The sequence below is a fragment of the Hypanus sabinus genome (genome assembly GCF_030144855.1).
Source record: "Hypanus sabinus isolate sHypSab1 chromosome Y unlocalized genomic scaffold, sHypSab1.hap1 SUPER_Y_unloc_24, whole genome shotgun sequence".
In the NCBI taxonomy this organism is placed as follows: Eukaryota; Metazoa; Chordata; class Chondrichthyes; order Myliobatiformes; family Dasyatidae; genus Hypanus; species Hypanus sabinus.
The window spans coordinates 135,223-160,000 of NW_026779026.1; the positions used below are offsets into that span (position 1 = coordinate 135,223).

Consider the following 24,778-nt stretch of genomic DNA (forward strand, 5'->3'; position numbering starts at 1 on the left):
GGGGAGGTGATGGGTGGGAAAGGTAAAATGGCTGGGGAGAAAGGAATCTGAGAGGAGAGGAGAGTGGACCGTGGGAGAAAGGGAAGGAGGAGGGACACCAGGGGGAGGTGACGGGTGGGAGAGGTAAAGGGCTGGAGAGGAAGGAATCTGACAGGAGAGGAGAGTGGACCGTGGGAGAAAGGGAAGGAGGAGGGACACCAGGGGGAGGTGATGGGTGGGGAAGGTAAAGGGCTGGAGAGGAAGGAATCTGACAGGAGAGGAGAGTGGACCGTGGGAGAAAGGGAAGGAGGAGGGACACCAGGGGGAGGTGATGGGTGGGAAAGGTAAAGGGCTGGAGAGGAAGGAATCTGACAGGAGAGAAGAGTGGACCGTGGGAGAAAGGGAAGGAGGAGGGACACCAGGGGGAGGTGATGGGTGGGAAAGGTAAAGGGCTGGAGAGGAAGGAATCTGATAGGAGAGGGGAGTGGACCGTGGGAGAAAGGGAAGGAGGAGGGACACCAGGGGGAGGTGATGGGTGGGAAAGGTAAAGGGCTGGAGAGGAAGGAATCTGATCGGAGAGGAGAGTGGACCGTGGGAGAAAGGGAAGGAGGAGGGACACCAGGGGGAGGTGATGGTTGGGAGAGGTAAAGGGCTGGAGAGTGAGGAATCTGATAGGAGAGGAGAGTGGACCGTGGGAGAAAGGGAAGGAGGTGGGACACCTGGGGGAGGTGATGGGTGGGAAAGGTAAAGGGCTGGAGAGGGAGGAATCTGATAGGAGAGGAGAGTGGACTGTGGGGGAAAGGGAAGGAGGAGGGACACCAGGAGGAGGTGATGGGTGGGAAAGGTAAAGGGCTGGAGAGGGAGGAATCTGATTGGAGAGGAGAGTGGACCGTGGGAGAAAGGGAAGGAGGAGGGACACCAGGGGGAGGTGATGGGTGGGAGAGGTAAAGGGCTGGAGAGGAAGGAATCTGATAGGAGAGGAGAGTGGACCGTGGGAGAAAGGGAAGGAGGAGGGACACCAGGGGGAGGTGATGGGTGGGAGGGGTAAAGGGCTGGAGAGGAAGGAATCTGATAGGAGAGGGGAGTGGACCGTGGGAGAAAGGGAAGGAGGAGGGACACCAGGGGGAGGTGATGGGTGGGAAAGGTAAAGGGCTGGAGAGGAAGGAATCTGATAGGAGAGGGGAGTGGACCGTGGGAGAAAGGGAAGGAGGAGGGACACCAGGGGGAGGTGATGGGTGGGAAAGGTAAAGGGCTGGAGAGGAAGGAATCTGACAGGAGAGAAGAGTGGACCGTGGGAGAAAGGGAAGGAGGAGGGACACCAGGGGGAGGTGATGGGTGGGAGAGGTAAAGGGCTGGAGAGTGAGGAATCTGATAGGAGAGGAGAGTGGACCGTGGGGGAAAGGGAAGGAGGAGGGGACCCAGGGAGAGGTGGCAGGCAGGTGAGAAGAGCTGAGAGGCCAGAGTGGAGAGTTAAAGAAGAGGGGAGAGGGAGGGAATTTTTTTTCTTTACCAGATTGTTCTATTCCCCACGCCGGCCTTTTACCTCTTCTCACATGCCTTTTACCTCCCTGGGTCCCCTCTCCCTTCCCTTTCTGCCAAGGTCCACTCTCCTCTCCTATCAGATTCCTTTTGCTCCAGCCCTTTATCTTTCCCACCTACCTGGCTTCTTCCTATCCCCTTCCCTCTCCCCTGACCTTTTCTATTCTCACTTGCTCCCCCTTCCTTTCCAGTCCTGACAGGGTCTCAGCCCGAAAAGGCGACTGGTTCTTCCATCCACAGGTGCCGGCTGACCTGCTGAGTTCCGTGTGTGTGTGCGTGTGTGCGTGTGTGCGTGCGTGTGTGCGTGTGTGTGTGTTCGTGTGTGTGCGTGTGTGTGTGTGTGAGTGTGTGTGTGTGTCTGTGTGTGAGTGTGTGTGAGAGTGTGTGTGTGTGTGTGAGAGTGTGTGTGTCTGTGTGTGAGTGTGTGTGAGAGTGTGTGTGTGTGTGTGTGTCTGTATGTATCTGTGTGAGTGTGTGTGTGTGAGAGTTTGTGTGTGTGTGTGTGTGTGTCAGAATGTGTGTGTGTGTGTGAGTGTGTGTGTCTGTGTGTGTGTGTGTGTGTGTCTGTCTGTGTCTGTGTGTGTCTGTGTGTGTGTGTGAGTGTGAGTGTGTGTGTGTGAGTGTGAGTGTGTGTGTGTGAGTGTGTGTGTGTGTTTGTGTATGTGTCTGTGTGTGTGAGTGTGTGAGAGTGTGTGTGAGTGTGTGTGTGTGTGTGTGAGTGTGTGTGTGTGTGTGTGTGTGTGTGTGTGTGTGTGTGTGTGTGTGTGTGTGTGAGTGCGTGTGTTGCTCCGCATTTCCAGCACCCATAGGGTTTTCCATGTTCTTCCTTCACCTGTCTACCCTCACCTGCTCTCATCTATCACTTGCCAGTTTGTGCTACCCTCCCCTGACTTTATTCCGGCTTCTCCCCCCACCCCCCCCCCCCAGTACCGATGAGGGGTCTTGGCTGGAAATGTCTCTTTGTTCCCCTCCATGGATGCTGCCTGACCTGCTGAGTTTCAGGGACATAGAGGCTACAGGCGTGGATCCCCAGTATTTTTGGTTCATTTGAGTTTCTCTGAGTGGGGAAAACAGACAGACATACTTTATTGATCCCGAGGGAAATTGGGTTTTGTTACAGTCGCACCAACCAAGAACAGTGTAGAAATATAGCAATATAAAACCATAAATAATTAAAAAATATTAAGTTAATCATGCCAAGTGGAAAAATAAGTCCAGGACCAGCCTATTGGCTCAGCGTGTCTGACACTCTGAGGGAGGAGTTGTAAAGTTTGATGGCCACAGGCAGGAATGACTTCCTATGACACTCAGTGTTGCATCTCGGTGGAATGAGTCTCTGGCTGAAAGTACTCCTGTGCCTAACCAGTACGTTATGGAGTGGATGAGAGTCATTGTCCAAGATGGCATGCAACTTGGACAGCATCCTCTTTTCAGACACCACTGTCAGAGAGTCCAGTTCCACCCCCACAACATCACTGGCCTTACGAATGAGTTTGTTGATTCTGTTGGTGTCTGCTACCCTCAGCCTGCTGCCCCAGCACACAACAGCAAACATGATAGCACTGGCCACCACAGACTCGTAGAACATCCTCAGCATCATCCGGCAGATGTTAAAGGACCTCAGTCTCCTCCGGAAGTAGAGATGGAAAACCTTTGTTTTTACATGGATGTATTCAACATGCCCATCAGGTATAGAAATTTTCCATTTTGTGGAAACAAATCTAATATAGGTTTCCCCTGCTATCCGAAGGTCGAGCGTTCCTATGAAACCATTTGTAAGCCAAAATGTCAGAAAGTGAAGAAGCAATTACCATTAATTTATATGGGAAAAATTTTGATGGTTCCCAGTGTTACGAAACCCCGTAACTGGGTCACTTACCAGCAAAGATAGAGAAGTCCGTTGAAGTCTGATGGTACTATTTTTAAAAGTATTTATTGATACAGGGGCACAAAAATAAGATTAATGCAAACATACAGATAATATACGTCGTCAATACTAAATCTAAAAGCGTGGGTATAATAATAAGAAGAAATAGCTCGATCGTTGTCTAGGGGATAATGTATTGTCTGATGGAAATATAAAAGTTAATATAAAAGTTAGTTCTTTCAAGCTGCAGCGTTTTGGGTTTAAGAGAGAGACAGTTTAAACTTGCCCAGGTCTTTTATGATGCCAATCCGTTGAGTCGGGGGAGTTGGTTTCCCCGTTGTTAGCTAAAAGCTGTTTTCCATGGTTCCAGCCACCAGTCCCAGGCAACAGAACCGAACGCACGTGGCCTCCTTCAAATGGCTTCCCTCTATCACAGGAAGTGCTAGCATTTCTTCTGGTGCATCTGAGGGGCTGTTCCCACAGACCCTCTTTTATCCTGACTCACAGGGTCTCAGATGTCAATCAGGTTGGGGGTGATGCAATCCCTCCCTCAACCAGCCCACTTTGCCTGAGGGCTTCCACGTAGAACAGTATTGCAATACACAGGTTCGTCTTCAAGAGACAATGGCCGTGTCCCGTAGCTTTATATTGCTGGGGGACGAGACATTCCGCACGTCTCTCTCTCATTTCCTGGGTCTCCAGACCCAAATCAATAGCGATCTTGCGATTCTCACAAAGGAGGGGGCTACAGGTGTAACACCAGACCCAAAAACAACCTACCAAATCAAACCAAATAACACATAAAACCTAAAATAACACTGACATATAGTAAAAGCAGGAATGATATGATAAATACACAGCCTATATAAAGTAGAAATATTGTATGTACGGTGTAGTTTCGCTTATCAGAATCGGGAAGACAGCGAGTCAAAATCAATTTGGGGAGAAAAGGTCGGCACTTACACACATGTGTATGTACACGCATGTGTAAACAACTGCCCACACAAGGTTTCGCGGTCATTGTCGTCTTTCTTGGGGTAAACACACGTATAAAGTGGGCGTCTTTTTTTCATAAAAGCGAAAATCCTCTTTGGTTAGCGAAAGCGGGTACTAACTTGGCTGCCGTAAAGCAAACGTTCGAAAAACGGGGGACACCTATACAGGGCAAGTTATTTTTGACCTGTATATACTGTACACTCGTGCCAGTTTATTAACTACCTCCTGTACCTAGTAAAGTGGCCACTGAGTGTATGATCCTGGTCTTCTGCTGCTGTAGCCCATCCACTTCAAGGTTCCACGTGTTGTGTGTTCGGAGATGACCTTCTGCATACCGCTTGAACCAGTCTGGCCGTTTTCCCCTCTGACCTCCCTCATTAACAAAGTGTTTTCACCCACATAACATCCAGAAGTTTGTTTTTTTTTAAGTTTTTCACACCATTCTCTGTGAACTCCAGAGACCGTTGTGTGTGAAAATCCCAGGAGATCAGCAGTTTCTGTGATACTCAAACCACCCCATCTGGCACCAACAATCAATCCACGGTCAGAGTCACTGTGACCACATTTCTTCCCCCATTCCAACCTTTGGTCAGAAACTCTTGACCATGTTGGCATGCTTTTGTGCATTGAGTTGCTGCCACGTGATTGGCTGATTAGATATTTGCAATAACGAGCAGGCATACCTAATAAAGTGGCCACTGACTGTAAATTATAATTCCCTTCTGACCTCTCTCCCCCAGAACTGCCACTCACTGAGTTTTTGGGGGGGCGGGTTTTGGGTTTTGCTCCATAAAGTCCAGAGACTGTTGTGCATTGGGTAGTGTAGTGGTTAGCACAGCAGTCTGCAGTATCAGCGGCCCGTGCCACTGTCTGTCAGGAGTTTGTACGTTCTCCCTGTAACTGCGTGGGTTTCCATCGGGTGCTCTGGTTTCCTCCCACAGTCCGAAGACATACCTGTTGGTAGGTTAATTGATTACTGCAAATTGCCTCATGCTTAGGCTAGGGTTAAATTGGGGGATTGTTGGGCAGCGCGGCTCAAAGGGTCTATTCCGCACTGTACCTCAGTAAATAAATAATCCCAGGAGATCAGTAGTTTCTGAGATACTCGAACCACCCCATCTGGCACCAACAATCATTCCACGGTCAAAGTCACTTGGGTCAGGTTTCTTCCCACCCCCCCACCCCCATTCTGGTGTTTGGTCTGAAGAGCAACTGAACCGCTTGACCAAGTCTGCGCGCTTTCTTTTTTTGCATTGAGTTGCTGCCACGTGATTGGCCGGTAAGGTGTTTGCATTCGAGAGCGGGAGTACCCAATAAAATGGCCTCCGAGTTCATTTCTGGCTTCTTGCCTTGCAGCCTGACGGAAGTGAAGAATAAGTCGGCGAGTGAGTTGAAGGCTGCGCAGGAGCGACTCCAGCTCGTTCAGGTAAGGCGGCGGACGCCTGGCAGTCGGGTTGTGTAGACTTCCCGGCTGAGGAAAGGGGAATTTGTGGGAGCCTTGCCTGAGGTTGCTGTTCAGACTTAGACACGATGTGGCGAGGGAACGGAGACTGCTTGTCCTTCTGCCTCTTCCGCAAGGCACGACTTAAGTGTTAAGAACTAACTCCATCTGTCACCCCCACGACAAAACATCGAAACGTACGATGGCGACCACTGCAGTCCCAGGATTGTGGATGTGGGAGGGGCAGCCACGCAATTGCCAGCGTGCTCCCAGTGCCAACGTTGCCTGCCCGTCCTCGTACGCTCACCGACTCATAAAGCGAAAGATTACCTTCGTCACGTGTACCACGGAACGTAGAGCGAAGTGCACCTTCCGTGTCGGCGACCAACACGGTCCGAGGACGTGCCGGGGGCAGCCCGCAAGTGCCGCCATGCTTCTGGCGCCAGCGCGGCAAGCCCGCAACTTAACGCGAGTTCTAACCGCGCGCCCTTGGAATGGGGGAGGGAACCGCAGCACAAGGCACCAACTCCTCACAGGAAGCTGGAAGGAAATTTATTAGGAGTATGTGTACATCACCATTTTCTACCCGTTTCCATAGCATCGTAGGAATGTGCAGCTCAGAAGCAGGCCCTTTGGCCCATCTAGCCCATGCCAATCTATTTAAACTGCCCCCTCCCATCTACCTGCACCCGGACCATTGCCCTCCATATTCCTACCATCCATGTACCCATCCAAACATCTCCACAACGTTGAAATCGATCTCGGGTGGGCCCACTTGTGCTGGCTGCTCATTCCACACTCTCAAGGCCCTCTTGAGTGAAGAAGTTCCCCTTCAACTTCTCACCTTTCACCCTTAACCCGTGACCTCTGTAGTCCCACTCAACCTCAGCAGAAAAATCCTGCCTGCATATACCCTATCTATACTCCTCATAATTTTATACACCTCTATCAGATCTCCTCTCGATCCTCTACATTCCAAGGAATGAAGTCCTAATCTATTGATTTTTTTTCCCTTACAACCCGGGTCCTCCAGACCCGGCAATATCCTAGTAAACTTTCTCTGTTGTCTTTCAACCATCTTTAATTCTTCCCTGTAGGTCAGTGACCAGAAACCGCACACAATACTCCAGATTGGTCCTCACCAACACAACATCCCATCTCCTGTGAATACTTTGATTTATGAAGGCCAGTGTGCCAAAAGCTCTCTTAATGACCCTGCAGGCATTTACAGGAATATAAAGAAATACAGCAGAACTTATGAAAAGCCATAAATAGCCAAGACGGGAAAATAACCAATGTGCAGTGGCAAGAATTGAACCTTGGTTCTCCGGAGCCGTGAAGCATTAGCCTTACTGCTACTGCGCGTCCGTTCTCCTGCAAGGACTTCCTTCTGCTGAGTGAGACCGACCACTTGGCGGTGAATCTGTGGAAGTCGTCGCCAGAGGCGGAGGCTTGTGGAGGCCCAGTCACTGGGCGTATTTGAGGCAGAGGCCGACAGGTTCTTGATTGGTCAGGGCATGGAAGCGCTACGGGGAGAAGGCTGAGAGGGGAAATGGGTCAGCCGCAGTGAAATAGTGGAACAGACTCGATGGGCCAAATGGCCGTGTGGTCGTTTTGCCCGGCTGCTCCCTGTGCGGTCCGCCATCGTCAACAATCCTCCAGCAAAGAGGTGTGGACGGTCCCGAGCCCGACTGAGAAAGGAGGAGGGACGAGCTCATCCTTCCTCTCCAGCCCTTTACCTTCACCACCCATCACCTCCCCCTGGTGTCCCTCCTCCTTCCCTTTCTCTCACAGTCCACTCTCCTCTCCTATCAGATTCCTTCCTCTCCAGCCCTTTACCTTTCCCACCCATCACCTCCTCCTAGTGTCCCTCCTCCTTCCCTTTCTCCCACGGTCCACTCTCCTCTCCTGTCAGATTCCTTCCTCTCCAGCCCTTTACCTTTCCCACCCGTCACCTCCCCCTGGTGTCCCTCCTCCTTCCCTTTCTCCCACGGTCCACTCTCCTCTCCTATCAGATTCCTTCCTCTCCAGCCCTTTACCTTTCCCACCCATCACCTCCCCCTGGTGTCCCCCCTCCTTCCCTTTCTCCCACGGTCCACTCTCCTTCCTGTCAGATTCCTTCCTCTCCAGCCCTTTACCTTTCCCACCCATCACCTCCCCCTGGTGTCCCTCCTCCTTCCCTTTCTCCCACGGTCCACTCTCCTCTCCTATCAGATTCCTTCCTCTCCAGCCCTTTACCTTTCCCACTCATCACCTCCCCCTGGTGTCCCTCCTCCTTCCCTTTCTCCCATGATCCACTCTCCTCTCCGATCAGATTCCTTCCTCTCCAGCCCTTTACATTTCCCACCCATCACCTCCCCCTGGTGTCCCTCCTCCTTCCCTTTCTCCCACGGTCCACTCTCCTCTCCTATCAGATTCCTTCCTCTCCAGCCCTTTACCTTTCCCACTCATCACCTCCCCCTGGTGTCCCTCCTCCTTCCCTTTCTCCCACGGTCCACTCTCCTCTCCGATCAAATTCCTTCCTCTCCAGCCCTTTACCTTTCCCACCCATCACCTCCCCCTGGTGTTCCTCCTCCTTCCCTTTCTCCCACGGTCCACTCTCCTCTCCGATCAGATTCCTTCCTCTCCAGCCCTTTACCTCTCCCACCACCTCCCCCTGGTGTCCCTCCTCCTTCCCTTTCTCCCACGGTCCACTCTCCTCTCCGATCAAATTCCTTCCTCTCCAGCCCTTTACCTTCCCCACCCATCACCTCTCCCTGGTGTCCCTCCTCCTTCCCTTTCTCCCACGGTCCTCTCTCCTCTCCTATCAGATTCCTCCCTCTCCAGCCCTTTACCTTTCCCTCCCATCACCTCCCCCTGGTGTCCCTCCTCCTTCCCTTTCTCCCACGGCCCACTTTCCACTCCTATCAGATTCCTTCCTCTCCAGCCCTTTACCTTTCCTACCCGTCACCTCCCAGCTACTCAATTCATCCCCCTCCCCCACATGGCTTACCCTGTCTCCCTCCCCTCACCATCCTCCCCCTCGCCATCCCTCCCCTTGCCCTCGCCTCACCCTGGTTTTTTTATATTCTGCATATTTCCCCGTCTCCTCTAGCCCTGATGAAGTGTCTTGGCCCAAAACATTGACTGTCTATTCACTTCCGTAGATGCTGCCTGACCTGAGTTCCTCCAGCATTTTGTGTGTGTTTCCATTTGTTCCTTTAAAAAGTTCCCATTAACACAGTATGTCCTCTTTAGGACATTGTCAGTCTTTGTTTATCACCAGCTCTGCTGTGTATCTTTACTGTGAGTGCCTGCCAGACACGTATGACTTTGGTATTGACGCTGAGCTGTATTGGGGCAAGTCATCTGTGACGAGACTGCCTGGGGTCCTCGGGTGCTTCACCATCAGGGTTGGTCAGGCCCCGGCTTGTGTCCCAGCGGCGTTGGTCCAGGGTCACACCCCTCGATCCACGGCCATCTGGAGGCTCTGTGACAACCCTGACAGCTTCTGTCTCTGCAGCCCCCATAATGCCATGGAGAGAGTAGGTTCTGCACAGCGAGCAGCCGGCAAAACCTCCACACCCCACCTCCGTAGACTCACGTTGTGCCCTCCACCCCTGTCTCGGGCACTGCACTAGTATTTGGCTTCTTGCGTTCAGAGTGCCTCAATCTGATCTTCCCAAGTTACTGCCAGTCGTAAGACGATAAGAGACAGGAGCACAAGTAGGCCATTCGGCCCATCGGGTCTGCTCCGCCATTTAGTCGTGGGCTGATCCAATTCTTCCAGTCATCTCCGCTCCCCTGCTTTCACCCCAGACCCTTTGATGCCCTGGTTGATCAAGAACCTACCTATCTCTGCCTTAAGTACACCCAAAGACTTGGCCTCCACAGCCGCTCATGGCAACAAATTCCACAGATTTATCACCCTCTGACTAAAGTAATTTCTTCACGTCTCTGTTCAAAGTGGACGTCCTTCAATCCTGAAGTTGTGCCCTCTTGTCCTGGGATCTCCTACCATGGGAAATAACTTTGCCATATTTAATCTGTTCAGGCCTTTTAACATTCAGAATGTTTCTATGGGATCCCCCCTCATTCTCCTGAACTCCAGGGAATACAGCCCAAGAGCTGCCAGACGTTCCTCATACAGTAACCCTTTCATTCCTGGAATCATTCTCCTGAGTCTTCTGTGAACCCTCTCCAATGTCAGTATATCCTTTCTAAAATAAGGAGCCCAAAACTGCACACAATACTCCCAAGTGTGGTCTCACAAGTGCCTTATAGAGCCTCAACATCACATCCCGGCTCTATACCTGTATACCTCTCGAAATGAATGCCAACATTGCATTCTGCACCACCGACTCAAGCTGGAGTTTAACCTTTAGGGTATCCTGCACAAGGACCCAAGTCCCTTTGCATCTCTGCACTTTGAATTCTCTCCCCATGTAAGTAATAGTCTGCCTGTTTATTTCTTCCACCAAAGTGCATGACCATACGCTTTCCATCATTGTATTTTGTTTCCCACTTCTTTGCCCATTCCCCTAAACTATCTAAGTCTCTCTGTTTCCTCAACACTATCCGCTCCTCCACCTATCTTTGTATCATCTGCAAATTTAGCCAACAATCCATTAATCCCATAGTCCAGATCATTGACACACCGTCCTGCCACGACCACCTGCTTCGAGGTTTCTGACAGGAAGTCCCTGTTAGCCCTCAGGGATCATGGTGCAGTGAATTCGTACAGTTACTTTGGGTGTTGGTGGCTTTGTTTCGGTTCTGCTGAACAGCTGTGGCTTATTTCCGTCTCTGTTTGCCTTGGCAGTTTGACTTTGAAACCAAGAGGAAGGAAAATGTGGCATTGAAGGAGGACCTGATGAAGTTGGCCGAGGTGCGGAATGAGCAGCAGAATTGCCTGGCCGAGATTTCCCAACTGCGCCAAGCCCTCAGCAAGTCCGAGGAACTGAAGGCATCCAACGCCAGCACTGTGGAGAAGGTACCTTCGACTGCACCCCGTCAGTCAACTAAACCAGCTCCCCGTATCCTCCCGAAATTCCTGCCTCCCCATCACCATCTCACTGGCCTGTTGAGTTGCTCCAGCATTTTGTGTGTGTGTCTGTACCAGGGGAAGCTGGGTCTCCGCCTGTCATTAGCTTCCTTCCGATGGTTGGTGTAATTAGTAAGTGTTGGCAAACAAGAGAAGTTCTGCAGATGCCGGAAATCTGGGCAGCACACACACAAAATGCTGGAGGAAGTCAGCAGGCCAGGCAGCATCCATGGGGGGAGAAAAGAGAAAAAGTCAACAGCCCGAAACGTCAACTGTACTCTTTGCCACGGAATAAGTTTTGCGTGAGTAAGTGTCGGTCGCCCGTTTTGCCCAGCAGGTCCTGCAGTTGGTCCGGTCCTGTCCTGAAGTAGCTTTCACTCAGGTAGAGAGATCACTGGGAACTGATGCTGCTTGAATTAACTCCCTTTCTTTATCGAGATCAGGGGATCTTGTGTCCAGTTATGACCGTCTGGTCAAGGAATGTTTCACTCTTCGCCGGGCAGCTACCCTGCCTTGGCTTCCTCTGCCTTTTACTATGGATCTTTCTTGTCTTTAAATCTCTTCATGAGCTGGGACTAGGATACAGTACTGTGTAAAAGTCTTAGTCCGGAATAGAGACACATATCAGAATCAGAATTAACTGTTTCCTGCAACTCTGTATGTGCCTGAGAGTGGGAAGGGGGCCAGGGAGAGGGGAATCGTGGTTGAGAAAAGGGAGAGCGGAGGGACCGGGAAGCACGAGAGACGTTCTGTAATGATCAATAAACCAATTGTTTGGGAATCAATGGGCCTTGCCTTGTGTCTCAGGGCTGGGGGTGTCTGCACCCCCGACCCTCGGCACCCCTCCTCTGCCACCTGTCCCACACCCCTCCCGTGGCGCTCCACCCTCGCCATTCCCAACATCCTTTGCTCCCGCCAGATTTACAAACTCGCTCTCCGCTCCATGTTGACAAATACAATACTGTGTGCAAACTTTTTAAACGTATGTTAAAAAGTTAAATTAAATAAGTAGGGCAAAAAAAGTAGTGAGTTAGTGTTCACGGATTCAATGTCCATTCAGACATCGGATGGCAGAGGGGAAGAAGCTGTTCTTGAGTTGCCGAGTATGTGCCTTCAGGTTCCTGTACCTCCTCTCTGATGGCAGAGGGGAAGAAACTGTTCCTGAATCGCTGAGTGTGTATCTTCAAGCTCCTGTACCTCCTCCCTGATGGCAGAGGAGAAATAAGCTGTTCCTGAATCGTTGAGTGTGTGCTTTCAGACTCCTGTACCTCCTCTCTGATGGCAGAGGGGAAGAAGCTGTTGCTGAATCACTGAGTGTGTGTCTTCAGGCTCCTGTACCTCCTCTCTGATGGCAGAGGGGAAGAAACTGTTCCTGAATCGCTGAGTGTTTGTCTTCAGGCTCCTGTACCTCCTCCCTGATGGCAGAGGGGAAGAAGCTGTTCCTGAATCACTGAGTGTGTGTCTTCAGGCTCCAGTACCTCCTCCCCGATGGCAGAGGGGAAGAAGCTGGTCCTGAATCGTTGAGTGTGTGACTTCAGGCTCCTGTACCTCCTCCCTGATGACAGAGGGAAAGAAGCTGTTCCTGAATCACTGAGTGTGTATCTTCAAGCTCCTGTACCTCCTCCCTGATGGCAGAGGAGAAATAAGCTGTTCCTGAATCGTTGAGTGTGTGCTTTCAGACTCCTGTACCTCCTCTCTGATGGCAGAGGGGAAGAAGCTGTTGCTGAATCACTGAGTGTGTGTCTTCAGGCTCCTGTACCTCCTCTCTGATGGCAGAGGGGAAGATGCTGTTCCTGAATCGTTGAGTGTGTGCCTTCAGGTTCCTATACCTCCTCTCTGATGGCAGAGGGGAAGTAGCTGTTCCTGAATCGTTGAGTGTGTGTCTTCAGGCTCCTGTACCTCCTCTCTGATGGCAGAGGGGAAGATGCTGTTCCTGAATCGTTGAGTGTTTGTCTTCAGGTTCCTATACCTCCTCTCTGATGGCAGAGGGGAAGTAGCTGTTCCTGAATCGTTGAGTGTGTGTCTTCAGGCTCCTGTACCTCCTCCCTGATGGCAGAGGGGAAGTAGCTGTTCCTGAATCATTGTGTGTGTGTCTTCAGGCTCCTCTACCTCCTCCCTGATGGCAGAGGGGAAGAAACTGTTCCTGAATCATTGAGTGTGTGTCTTCAGGCTCCTGTACCTCCTCCCTGATGGCAGAGGGGAAGTAGCTGTTCCTGAATCGTTGAGTGTGTGTCTTCAGGCTCCTGTACCTCCTCCCTGATGGCAGAGGGGAAGAAACTGTTCCTGAATCGCTGAGTGTGTGTCTTCAGGCTCCTGTACCTCCTCCCTGATGGCAGAGGGGAAGAAGCTGTTCCTGAATCACTGAGTGTGTGTCTTCAGGCTCCTGTACCTCCTCCCCGATGGCAGAGGGGAAGAAGCTGGTCCTGAATCGTTGAGTGTGTGACTTCAGGCTCCTGTACCTCCTCCCTGATGGCAGAGGGGAAGAAGCTGTTCCTGAATCACTGAGTGTGTGTCTTCAGGCTCCTGTACCTCCTCCCTGATGGCAGGGGGGAAGAAGCTGTTCCTGAATCGCTGAGTGTGTGTCTTCAGGCTCCTGTACCTCCTCCCTGATGGCAGAGGGGAAGAAACTGTTCCTGAATCATTGAGTGTGTGTCTTCAGGCTCCTATACCTCCTCCCTGATGGCAGAGGGGAAGAAGCAGTTCCTGAATCGCTGAGTGTGTGTCTTCAGGCTCCTGTACCACCTCCCTGATGGTAGAGGGGAAGAAGCTGTTCCTGAATCGTTGAGTGTGTGCCTTCAGACTCCTGTACCTCCTCCCTGATGGCAGAAGGGAAGAAGCTGTTCCTGAATCGCTGAGTGTGTGCCTTCAGGTTCCTGTACATCCTCCCTAATGGGAGAGGGGAAGAAGCTGTTCCTGAATCACTGAGTGTGTGTCTTCAGATTCCTGTACCTCCTCCCTGATGGTAGCAATAAGAAGAGGTCATGACCTGGGTGACGGGGGGTCCATAATGATGGACACCGCCTCCTTGGAGGCATTGCTCCTTGCAGATGTCCTGGATGCTAAGGAGGCTTGCGCCCATGATGGGGCTGACTGATTTTTACAAATTTGTGCAGCTTCTTTTGATCCTGTGCAGTAGTTTTTCCCCTCCCCCATTCAGGGGGTGAAGCAGCCAATGAATAGCCCATCGAGTCCGTGCTGAGCTGGTCTTCTGCCTGGTCTCACCTTGTCTGAAATGCAATTGAACCTACAATTGGCAACTTGTTCCATGCTCTCACCAGCCTCTCAGTGAAGGCTCCTCTTAAGTAATTCACCTTTCACCCTAAACCTATAACCTCCAGTTTACTCCTCAGTCAAGCTGAGGGGGAGAACTATCGTCCTTCACCATATCTATACCCCTCATAACTTTGTATAGCTCCCCTCATTCTCCTGCGCTCCAGGTAATGACGTTCTAACCTGTTCAACTGTTCCCAATAGCTCAGGTCGTCAAGTCCCAGAATTCTCCTTGCAAATCTTCTCTGCAGTCTTTCAAGCCTGCTGAGATCCCTGTGTGCTTCGGTTTCCTCCCACAGCCCAAAGGGGTACCAGTCGGTGGGTTAGTTGGTCTTTGTAAGTTGTCCCATGGTTAGCTGGGTCCCAGTGGAGATCGCGTAGAGAGACCTCTCTTTGCGCTGGGGAGTTCTGTGCCGAGGTTTCTTGCTGGAGTTTCTCCTCCTCCGTCCGTGTCCTCAGATTCACCCGGGGAATCTGCCAAATCTCGAAGCTCTTCGTTATTAAGGCTCTCGTCACGAGAATGCAGTCACCCTTCAGCACGGCCATCATTAACATCCTCACGCTGTATTACACCCATGCTAAGGATTTTCCCTGACGCCTTAGGCATACTCCCCTCACTGGAAGTTGCAGGCTGTTTCCCGGACATGGTGGAATAAATTGGTGAGGGAGTAAGAAAGTTTACACGCACGGTTGGTGGGTGGGGGGGGAGGCTGAGCGTGAGCTAATAGCTGATTGGCTGTGAGTGCCTCAGAACCTATGTAAAGCACTCTCATTGGCTGATTGAAGTTTACCGTAATGGCGGCTGCTCTTGAGAAGTTTTCAGTGCCGTTTAGAATGAATGTTTAAAAAAAAAAATTCCAGTGAAGAATCGAATAACCGCGTTGTGACGAATCAGCTCTATGGTGGTTCTGCGTGACCCTTGATAATAAACGTTCTTCCATTTTGTTTGCGCCGACAGCTCCAGGAGCAAGTGGGGGATCTCCAGCAGTGCCTGAAGGACATGGAGAAGCAAGTGAGGTCGGCCCAGCAGCAGCAGGCTCAGACCGCGGCCGAGCTGATGGTCGCTCAGGCCGGTCAGGAGCAGAGCCAGAGGAGCCTCCGTGACGCCCAACAGGAGATCCAGCACTGGAAGTACAAATTCGAGAAGGTCGACGAAATCTTCTCAAAGAGTGAGGTAATGATTCGGGAAAATGTCCTTCCGTAACAGCTACACGCACCAGGGAAAGTTTGCATGGAGGTTGCAGGATAACCTGAGTTGTTGGGAAAGATTGAACAGGTTAGACCTGTGATCCTTGGAACGTAGAAGGTTGAGAGGAGATTCGATAGAGGTATTCATCATTCTGAGTGGCATGTATAGATAGGCTTTTTCCACTGAGGTTGGTTGGGGCTACATCCAGAGGTCATGGGTTGAGGGTGAAAAGATTAAGGGGGAACAGGAGGGCTGTGAGAGTGTGGGACGGGCTGCCCAGTGCGCGAGCTCGATTTCAACGTTCGGGAGAAGTTTGGACGGTTGGGCCATGGTCCCGGTGCAGGTGGCGGGAGGAGGCAGTTTAAATGGTTCAGCGTGGGCTGGATGGGCCAAAGGGCCTGTTTCTGTGACTCTGTACGCTCGTGGCTTTCTGCTGAAGGTTCGGAGGTGACCTCCTGCACACTGCTGTTGTCACGTGTGGTTATCTGAGTTACTGTCAGCTTGAACCAGTCTGGCCGTTCTCTTCTGACCTCTCATTAACAGGACATTTTTACCCATGAAATCGCCACCCACTCCCTGTAAGCTCTAGAGATTGTCGTGTGTGGAAAATCCCAGGAGATCAGCAGTTTCTGAGATACTCAAACCAACCCCGTCTGGCGCCAACAATCATTCCAGGGTCAAAGTCGCTCACATCACATCCCCCCTCCCCCCCCCCCATCCTGATGTTTACTCTGAGCAACAACTGAACCTCTTGGCCATGCCTGCATGCTCTTAAATATGGAGTCGCTGCCGCGTGATTGGCTGATGAGGTACTTGCATTAACGAGCAGGGGGACCGAATGAAGTGTATTGGTTCTCCTGTGGAGAGCTGGAGGATATGGATCTTTGGGGGACATCAGGAAATCGGACGATCTGAGGACGCAAGGAGGAAGAGGAAGAGCAGGTGGGGGGGGGGGGGTGCGTAGAACCACGGAGGGTTGCTTTGATTCAACGAGCAAGTATTGGCTCGGAAGGAAGAGTCCTCCAGTGGCCAGTATGGGATTTGAGATGGCATGTCCCCAGCATGGATGGAGTCTTCTCTCTTTGACACCAAAAGGCCACAAGATAGAGGAGCAGATTTAGACCATTGGGCCCATCGAGACCGTTCTGCCATTTCATCATGGCTGATCCATTTCCTTCTCAGCCCCCAGTCCCCTGCCTTCTCCCCTTATCCCCTCTTGCCCTGACTGACCAAGACTCTATCAACTTCTGCCTTAAATGTACACAGCTGCCTGTGGCAACGAATTCCACAGATGCAACACTCTCTGACTAAAGAAACTCCTCCTCATCTCTGGTCTAAAAGGATGCCCCTGTCATCCAGGTTTAGTCTCACTCAGCATAGGAAGCATCTTCTCCACATCCACCTTATCAAGGCCCTTCACCATTCGCTAGGTTTCAATGAGGTCCCCCCTCATTCTTCCGAATTCCGGTGAGTACAGGCCCAGAGCCATCAAATACTCTTCATATGTCAAGCCATTCAAACCTAGAATCATTTTCATTAACCTCCTTTGAACCCTCTCCAGTTACAGCTCAGGGTGGCAGAGATTATAATTCAAATCCAGCATCGCCGGTTTAAAAAAAGAGTTTTGACAGTACTGTGCGAATTATATTCGGGCACATATACATAGCTAGGATGCCCAAGACTTTTGCACACAGTACTGTATTTGTCAACGTGGAGCAGATAGTGAGTTTGTAAATCTGGCGGGAGCAAAGCATGTTGGGGATGGCGAGGGTGGGGCACTGTGAAACGGTGGGACAGGTGGCAGAGAAGGAGTGCCGGGGGTCGGGGGTGCAGACACACCCAGCCCTGAGACACCAGGCAAGGTCATTTGATTCCAAACACTCGGTTTATTGATCATTACAGAATGTCTCTCTGGTGCTTCCCTCTCCCTTACCCTCTTCCCAACCCTGATCCCCCTCTCCCTGCCCACCTACAGGGAGGTCAGAATCAGAATCGGGTTTATCATCACTCACACGTTACGAAATTTTAAAATTTTTTGGCGGAAAATTACCTCCGCTCTGTGCAAAAGACTCGGGCACCCTAGCTATATATTATGTGCCCAAGACTTTTGCACAGTCCAGTCCCTTCTTCCCCCGTGACTGCGTGCTCGGGTTTCCTCCCACAGTCCGAAGGCGGACTGGTCATTGTTAACAGTCCTGTGAGTAGTCCAGGGTTAAGCTGGTGGGTTGCTTGGTGGTTCCACCTTGCATTTCTAAATAAAAACAGAATTTTTGGGGGTTCAGGTTGGCGACCACTGAAATCAAAACGGCACACAAAATCTCATTTAACAAAGTTTACAGTATAAATTAATTTTAACTGGTCTGTGGTGTAGGACGTGTGGTCTGTGTTTCTTAAGAAATCCTACTGATTGGTTGAAATGATGATATGATACAGCCTACATGAAGTTTGCTAACTTAGCAGCAGCAGTACAATGCAATACGTGAATATATAGACGGGAAGAGAAGTGAGTGAATCAGTTATAGTAAGTATATAACAGTGCCTATAAAAAGATTTCCCCCTCCCCCTCAAAAGATTTCATGTTATTGTTTTACAACATTGAATCACAGTGGATTTAATTTGTCTTTTTTTTTGACACTGATCTACAGAAAAGATTTTCGTGTTGAAGTGAAAACAAGTTTCTACAAAGTGATCTAAATTTACAACAGTTATTAAACGCAAAATAATTGATTGCATAATTGCTCATCCCTTTCAAGTCAGTATTTAGTAGATGCACCTTTGGTAGTAATTTCAGCCTCGAGTCTGTGTGGATAGGTCTCTGTCAGCTTTACACATTAGAACACTGCAATTTTTCCCCCATTCTTCTTTACACAACTGCTCAAGCTCTGTCAGTTTGCATGGGGATCGTGAGTGAACAGCCCTTTTCAAGTCTAGCTACAAATTCTCAATTGGATTGAGGTCTGGACTCTGACTTGGCCGCTCCAGGACATTAACTTTGTTGTCTTTAAGCCATTCCTGTGTAGCTTTGGCTTTATGCTTGGGGTCATTGTCTTGCTGGAAAGCAAATCTTCTCCCAGGTCGCAGTATTCTTGCAGACTGCATCAGGATTTCCCTGTACTTTGCTGCATTCATTTTCCCCTCTACCTTCACAAGCCTTCCAGGGCCTGCTGCAGTGAAGCGTCCCCACAGCATGATGCAGCCACCACCTGGCTTCACGGTAGGGATGGTGTGTCTCTGATGATGTGTGGTGTTTGGCTAATGTCAAACATAGTGTTTCATTGGACCATAGAACCTTCTTCCAGCTGACTTCAGAGTCTCCCACACGCCTTCTGGCAAAGTCTAGCCGAGATTTCATGTGAGTTTTTTTTCAACAGTGGCTTTCCCTTAAAGCTACAATTGGTGAGGCGCCCAGGCAACAGTTGTTGTATGTGCAGTCTCTCCTGTTTCAGCCACTAAATCTTATAACTCCTCCAGAGTTGTCATAGGTCTCTAGGTGGCCTCCCTCACTAGTCCCCTCTTGCACGGCCACTCAGTTTTTTTAGGATAGGCTGTTCTAGGCAGATTTACAGCTTTGCCATATTGACTTAACTGTAAGGGATTTTCAGTGACTTGGAAATTTTCTCGTACCTGTAACGCTCACGCTATCGGCCGATGTATGTCCAGGGGAAAATCCATCCACCCGCCAAACCGTGTCTCTCGTATGCTTGAATGCTGTGGAATGCACACTGGTACAAACTCGCACACACAATATCAGACCACACACCATGTACGGTTACAAAATACACTTTATAAATCTTACTAGAACTAGGTAATTAATAGTGATACAATATATACAAAAGAAAAGAAAGAAAAGGCTCCAAAACCTATCAGGGTTCAGTCAATTTGTGCACAACCGTTAGAGCTCAACTATCGAAGTCTTCGGTCCACTATTCGATCTTCTCCGACCTCCTCGACCCACCGCCTGGGACCAACCTCAGTGGTCGACCAGAGTGCATCCCGCATGTCCTCCTTCCTTGCGATCTCCCCTCCAACTCCCCAAAAGCCTGCGCAACACTAGCTTACAGACCCACAAGAAAGAATAACATCTGTCCCAATTGGTTAACAAATGAATACAATTCTCGTTATCAGTAATTATAACCCAAACACGCCGCGAGAGAAAGCACTCTTGTCAGCATAACAAAGAAGCACACTTACCTCTAACATAACAAAGAAGCCATTTTGATTAACATACATTGTAACATAAAGAAGAAACCCCTTACATATCCATCTCCTGATTTGTACTTTTCAATAACTTTTTCATGGAGTTCTTTGGAATGTTTTCCTGTCTTCATGGTGTAGTTTTTGCAAGGATACTGTCTTGCCGGCAGTTGGACCTTCGAGATCCAATCGATTGAAACACCTTGACTGCACACCTTGACCTCCATTTAACTAATTATGTGGCTTCTAAAACCAGTTGGCTGCACCAGTGATGATTCAGTGTGTCATATTAAAGGGAGTGAATAACAATTGATTTGTGCTTTATACTTGTGATACATTTTGATCATGTTGTGGAGATCTGTTTTCACTTGAACACGAAAGAAACTTTTTCTGTCGATCAGTGTCAAAAAAAAAGGCAAATTAAATCCATTGTGATTCAATGTTGTGGAACAATAAAACATGAAAAAATCTTGGGGGAACGGTGAATACCTTTCATAGACACTGTGTGTAAAATAGTTAGAAATAAAAGTAGTGCAAAACAGAAATAATAAATATTTTAAAAGGGGTAATGGTTTAAGGATGAAGGGTGAATTGTTTAAGGGGAACATGAGGGGAAACTTCTTCACTCAGAGGGTGATGATAGTGTGGAACGAGCTGCCAGTGCGTGTGGTGGATGTGAGCTTGATTTCAACGTTTAAGGGAAGTTTGGATAGGCACACAGATGGTAGGGCTATGGTCCCATTGCAGGTTGATTGGGAGTAGGCACTTCAAACGACTCATCGTGGTCTAGATGGGCTGAAGAGCGTGTTTTGTGCTGTACTTTTTCTTATGACTCTAAGATCGTTCACGTACTGTACATTGATGGTTTGTCCATAAAGTGATGCTGGGCACAGGAGTGTCTGCACACAAGGTGACTCTGACGGGAAATGGTAAAGTAGTGGCATTTGGGGGTGTGTGGAGGGGTGGGGTAGTGTTGATCAGCCTTGGGGAAAGTTACTGTTTTTGTAACCAGTTTGCTCCCTTATCAAGTGAACGTTTTGATTCTATATGGAACTGTTATCCAAACTCCAGGTGAGTGAAGCAAAGCAGAAGATAAGCTTATGCATGATGGTTTGATCTCCCACCTCACCCAGAACATGATTCCATTACGTACAAGTAATCTCGTTGAATTGAAATTGATTTCCTGTTCCAAATGAAGCAACCAGAAGAAACGATCATCAGGCGCCCGTGCAGTCACTGTGGGTGGGTTCCTACGCGAATAGATTTCGTTCGACATCAATCCGCGCCTTCTCGCCAGGAGATGTGCAACTCCAGATTTCCACGCTGTTTGGCTTCGCCTTGCGTGAGCATGGCCATTTGTGGTCCATTGTGGCGGTCCCTTTTAACAGGCAGTCCAGTTGATTCTACGGGTCTCTGTCCGTCTGGGTTGACCATGGATATTGCACCCTGGCTGTCCAGGTACGCAAGCCTGGGCAGTACGATACAGAGAGCAAGCTGCTGCCCGTGTAGCGGGCTCCCCCTCTCCACGCAGCTGATGAACCCAAAGGAACGGCAGAGACCGATACAGTTTGGCCGCAGGAGTTGCCAGTCAGCGTTGAACTCGACATAGGACTGCCTCAGGGACCCCAGTTCCCGGTTTTTCCCTCAGGATTTACTCCCAAAGCCTTCCCCGTGAGTGTGAGGCAGCGGAGGTTTGAGATCAGAGTTTTCCTTCTCCTGGATGAGCTGCCAACGACAGCTGACGAGCCCCATCTGCCTGCAGCGACTAGTTTTAAGGCACCAGTAGCTCCCCCCCCCCTCCCCTTTGCCCCTTCTCCTGTCAGTAGAAACGGTTCCACTGGGCTTAATATCTTAGCCACACCTGAAGGGCAGGAGCTGGACTTGGTTGTCAGAGGCTATTTGAGGCACACGCCATTGGGAGCATTTAATAGGCAGAGGGAGCTTGTCCCCATTACCACCCCCCAGATATAACAACCTTAAGGAACCAATTGGTTCTGTTCACCTCCAGTAACTTCTGTGGAATAAGGAGACTACTTTGACTTTTAAACTGCACCTTATTCAAGCTCTTTAACCGGGGGGAGGGGTGGGGGTTACAAAGCACTTTATGGAAATACTGTAGGTGGCAAGGTTGAGTCCTTGCCCAAGTCAGGGTGGCGCAGTGGCGAATTGCTCACCGTAACCCGCGTACAGCGTCAGTGACCCGCGTTCAAGCTGTGCGCGTCTGGAACGCGCACACACGTTTTTCAACCAGCACGCAAAGGAAATTAATGTGCGCACGAAAGGTTAGTTACCTAAAATAACGTAGTAATTAATTATTGTACTTACTGAAAATAATCTTTTAGCTAAATGTTTCTGTTAACTAGTTAGTCGGTTTTTCAAATACCACAGTGCACGTCACTAATTTACATCACCTCACCTTTCCTGTTCCGGTTTGTATAGCTGCATCTCGGCGGCAGACAGTGTTCATATCGTAAAGTTTACAAAGATCCGTTTTGAATCCTGTAGATAGCTCACTAAGTTTTTATTGAAAAAAATATTGATTCACTATGTTGAATTCAAAAGGAGTGAAGTGCGCCAAGTGCGGAAGAACTGCAAATTTGTTCACAGTTGAATGGCTTAACAAAATAGTAGAAACTGCTACAGGGAAAGCTCATGAGGACATGAACGTTCAGCTACGAGAAATACTTATGTATGATTCAGAAACTGGAGTTAACTGTGTTGTCATGACGCGAAAGTTGCTGGAGAATTTGCTAGCGGCAAGAAGTGGGATGATGTTTGGAAAGTTGACTTTTTGAGGCATCATTTGGCAAGTAAGTCGCATTTGGACGGTGTACAAAAGCTCAGGCAACAGAACCCGTCGTTACCCGTTACAGGAGCACTGCGCATGTTACGGTTGTGTGCGGATGAGCAGGAGCGAGAAACGATCAAACCCAGAGTAGATCATTGACAGGAGAGAGAAAGTAACAGAGTGACTTAAATCAGTATGTTATTTTGTTGTTGTTCTGTGCAGTTTTACCTCAAGTATTTTGTAAACCTACATAAACTCTGCAATGCGCGCTTGAAAGTGCGCACGTACTTCTGTCACAGAAAAAGAATTTGCACAACTTAAGATTTTTGCGCACACTAACTGCTAAAAATTAGAGGGAACGTTAGTTGTAAGGAGTCTGTACGTTGGGGTGGTCCTCACTGGGAGCCTGACTGAGCACAGGTAGAACAGGTCAACTGACCCGCCAGGGCTGGACCCACCCCCTCCCCTCCCTGGATCACAATGGTTAGCGTACCGTGACTTCTTCCCAGCTCAACCGCTCCAGCCATCGCGGGAGAGGCGAATGTAACCCCCAAGGAGTAAAACAGAGTAGAACTGCTCTGGAGGGCACAGATGAAGCACCCCAGGGATCAAGTGAAGACGAATTCAGGACTTTCTTAAATGAGAAGAGATGCTTTGGGGGGTGGGGGGGTGTGTTTGGTCTGTCTTGCCAGCAGAGTCGGGGGTGGTAGGGTAGGGTAGATTCCTGTCGCTGCCTGTAAGGAGTTCATACGTTCTGCCCCCCCATGACTGCGTGGGTTTCCATCCTAAGACAAAACTGGTTGGTGGTCTTGGGTTAGGCAGGGGTTAAATCGGGGGCCCAGAGGGCCAGAAAGGTGGGTTCCACGACGGATCTCAAATAGATAAATCGATAAAACGCACCAGCGATTCTCGCACTAAGCCATACATCTACCCGTTAAGTCACAAGAGCTCCGGTGACGCACTCAAAGCATTCTGTTAGTAGAAAACCCTGCTGAGACCATAGAAATCTATCCATGTCTGTCTGTTGTGCTTCTAGGCTTGTGCTGAGGTGACTATCTCGGCCGACCATCCGGTCCAGAAGGAGATTGCAAGCTTAAAGGCTAAGCTACTGACAGGGAAGTCCTGCTATGTGCAGAAGTACAAGGAATGCCAGAAACTGCATAAGCAGATCAACAAGTTGAAAGCCTTGTTGGTAGGTTGGTAGGACCTATAGATCCAGGGCTGTTCATTTCATGTACGCGCATTAGGGTAAGGGGAACAAAGTAATTGTTACGCCGGATCTGATGCAGCACAGAGAAAGACACAGTGAGATAAAGAACACAATAATAGTGATTAAAAAGACCAGAAGATATGGGAAGAGAATTAGACCATTTGGCCCATCAAGAGCATTAGATCATTTCAACATGGTTGATCCAATCTTCCTCACGGCCTCAATCTCCTGCCTTCTCCCTGACTAGTCAAGAATCTAGCCTTAAGTATGCCCAGTGGCTTGGCCTCCACAGCCGCCCGTGGCAACGAATTCCACAGATTCTCCACCCTCTGGCTAAAGAAATCCCTCCCCATCTCAGTTCTAATCAGACATCCCCTCTACCCCCGAGGCTGTGTCCTCTGGCCCTAGACTCACCCCCCCCCCCCACCTCCCTGCAGCCACTCTATTGAGGCCTTTCACCATTCGATAGATTTCAGTGAGATTTCCCCCTGCCTCCCCGACGTTCTTTTGAATTCCAGTGAGCACAGGCCCAGAGCCTTCATCCGTTTCTCATGTGGTAACCCTTCCAATCCCGGAATCGGTTTAATGAGCCTCCTTTGGACCCTCTCCAGTGTCAGCACAGCCTTTCTTAGACCAGGGGCCCAAAACTGCTCACCCGCGCCTTCAATCCTCAGCATCACATCCTTGCTTTTCCTATTCCAGTCCCCTCAAAATGAATGCTGGCTTTGCATTTGCCTTCCTCACCACTCACTCAACCTGCAAATTAACCTTTGGGGGGCCGGGGGAAGAAACACAATAAATACATAAGATAGCTCATATACACAGATTGGTCATGTGTCCGTACAGTGACGCTGGGCACAGGAGCGTCTGTACACAAGGTGACCCTGACAGGAGGTGATAAAGTAGTGGTGGTCGGGGGAGTGTGGAGGGGTGGGTTGGTGGGTGGAAGTGCTGACCAGCCTCACTGCTTGGGGAAGGGTAACAGTTTTTGGTGGACCTGTAGCAGGAAGCCACGGTTCGTCCTCGTTTTAAGCACTGTGGTCTCAGCTGTGATCGGGCTGTTTGAATGGCTCTAAATTATTGGGACTTTTAATCACTGGATCCCAGACTCTTGCCGCCCTTTACAAAGGTTACCTACGTTTTTTTATTACATGCTGACTAAGGTTGGGCTATTTCATGTTTTGACACTGGCCCAGAAATTCTATCTGCTAATATCCCATGTCCGTACGCTAACCTCCTAACTTTTACTTTTCATACAATTCTTCATAATAATTGCCTGTCA

General features: G+C 49.7%; 1 protein-coding gene across 1 annotated transcript in view; it reads left to right on the forward strand.

Moving 5' to 3' along the window:
* The window catches only part of LOC132386024 (tax1-binding protein 1 homolog A-like), a 129,481-nt gene that overhangs the window by 17,542 nt on the left and 87,161 nt on the right, over nt 1-24,778 (forward strand). Inside the window, exons 4-6 of the mRNA XM_059958306.1 lie at nt 5,738-5,807; nt 10,624-10,794; nt 15,074-15,289. Of these exons, the coding sequence (XP_059814289.1) occupies nt 10,675-10,794; nt 15,074-15,289 (336 nt within the window). The 5' untranslated portion in view covers nt 5,738-5,807; nt 10,624-10,674. The remainder of the gene's footprint in view (nt 1-5,737; nt 5,808-10,623; nt 10,795-15,073; nt 15,290-24,778) is intronic.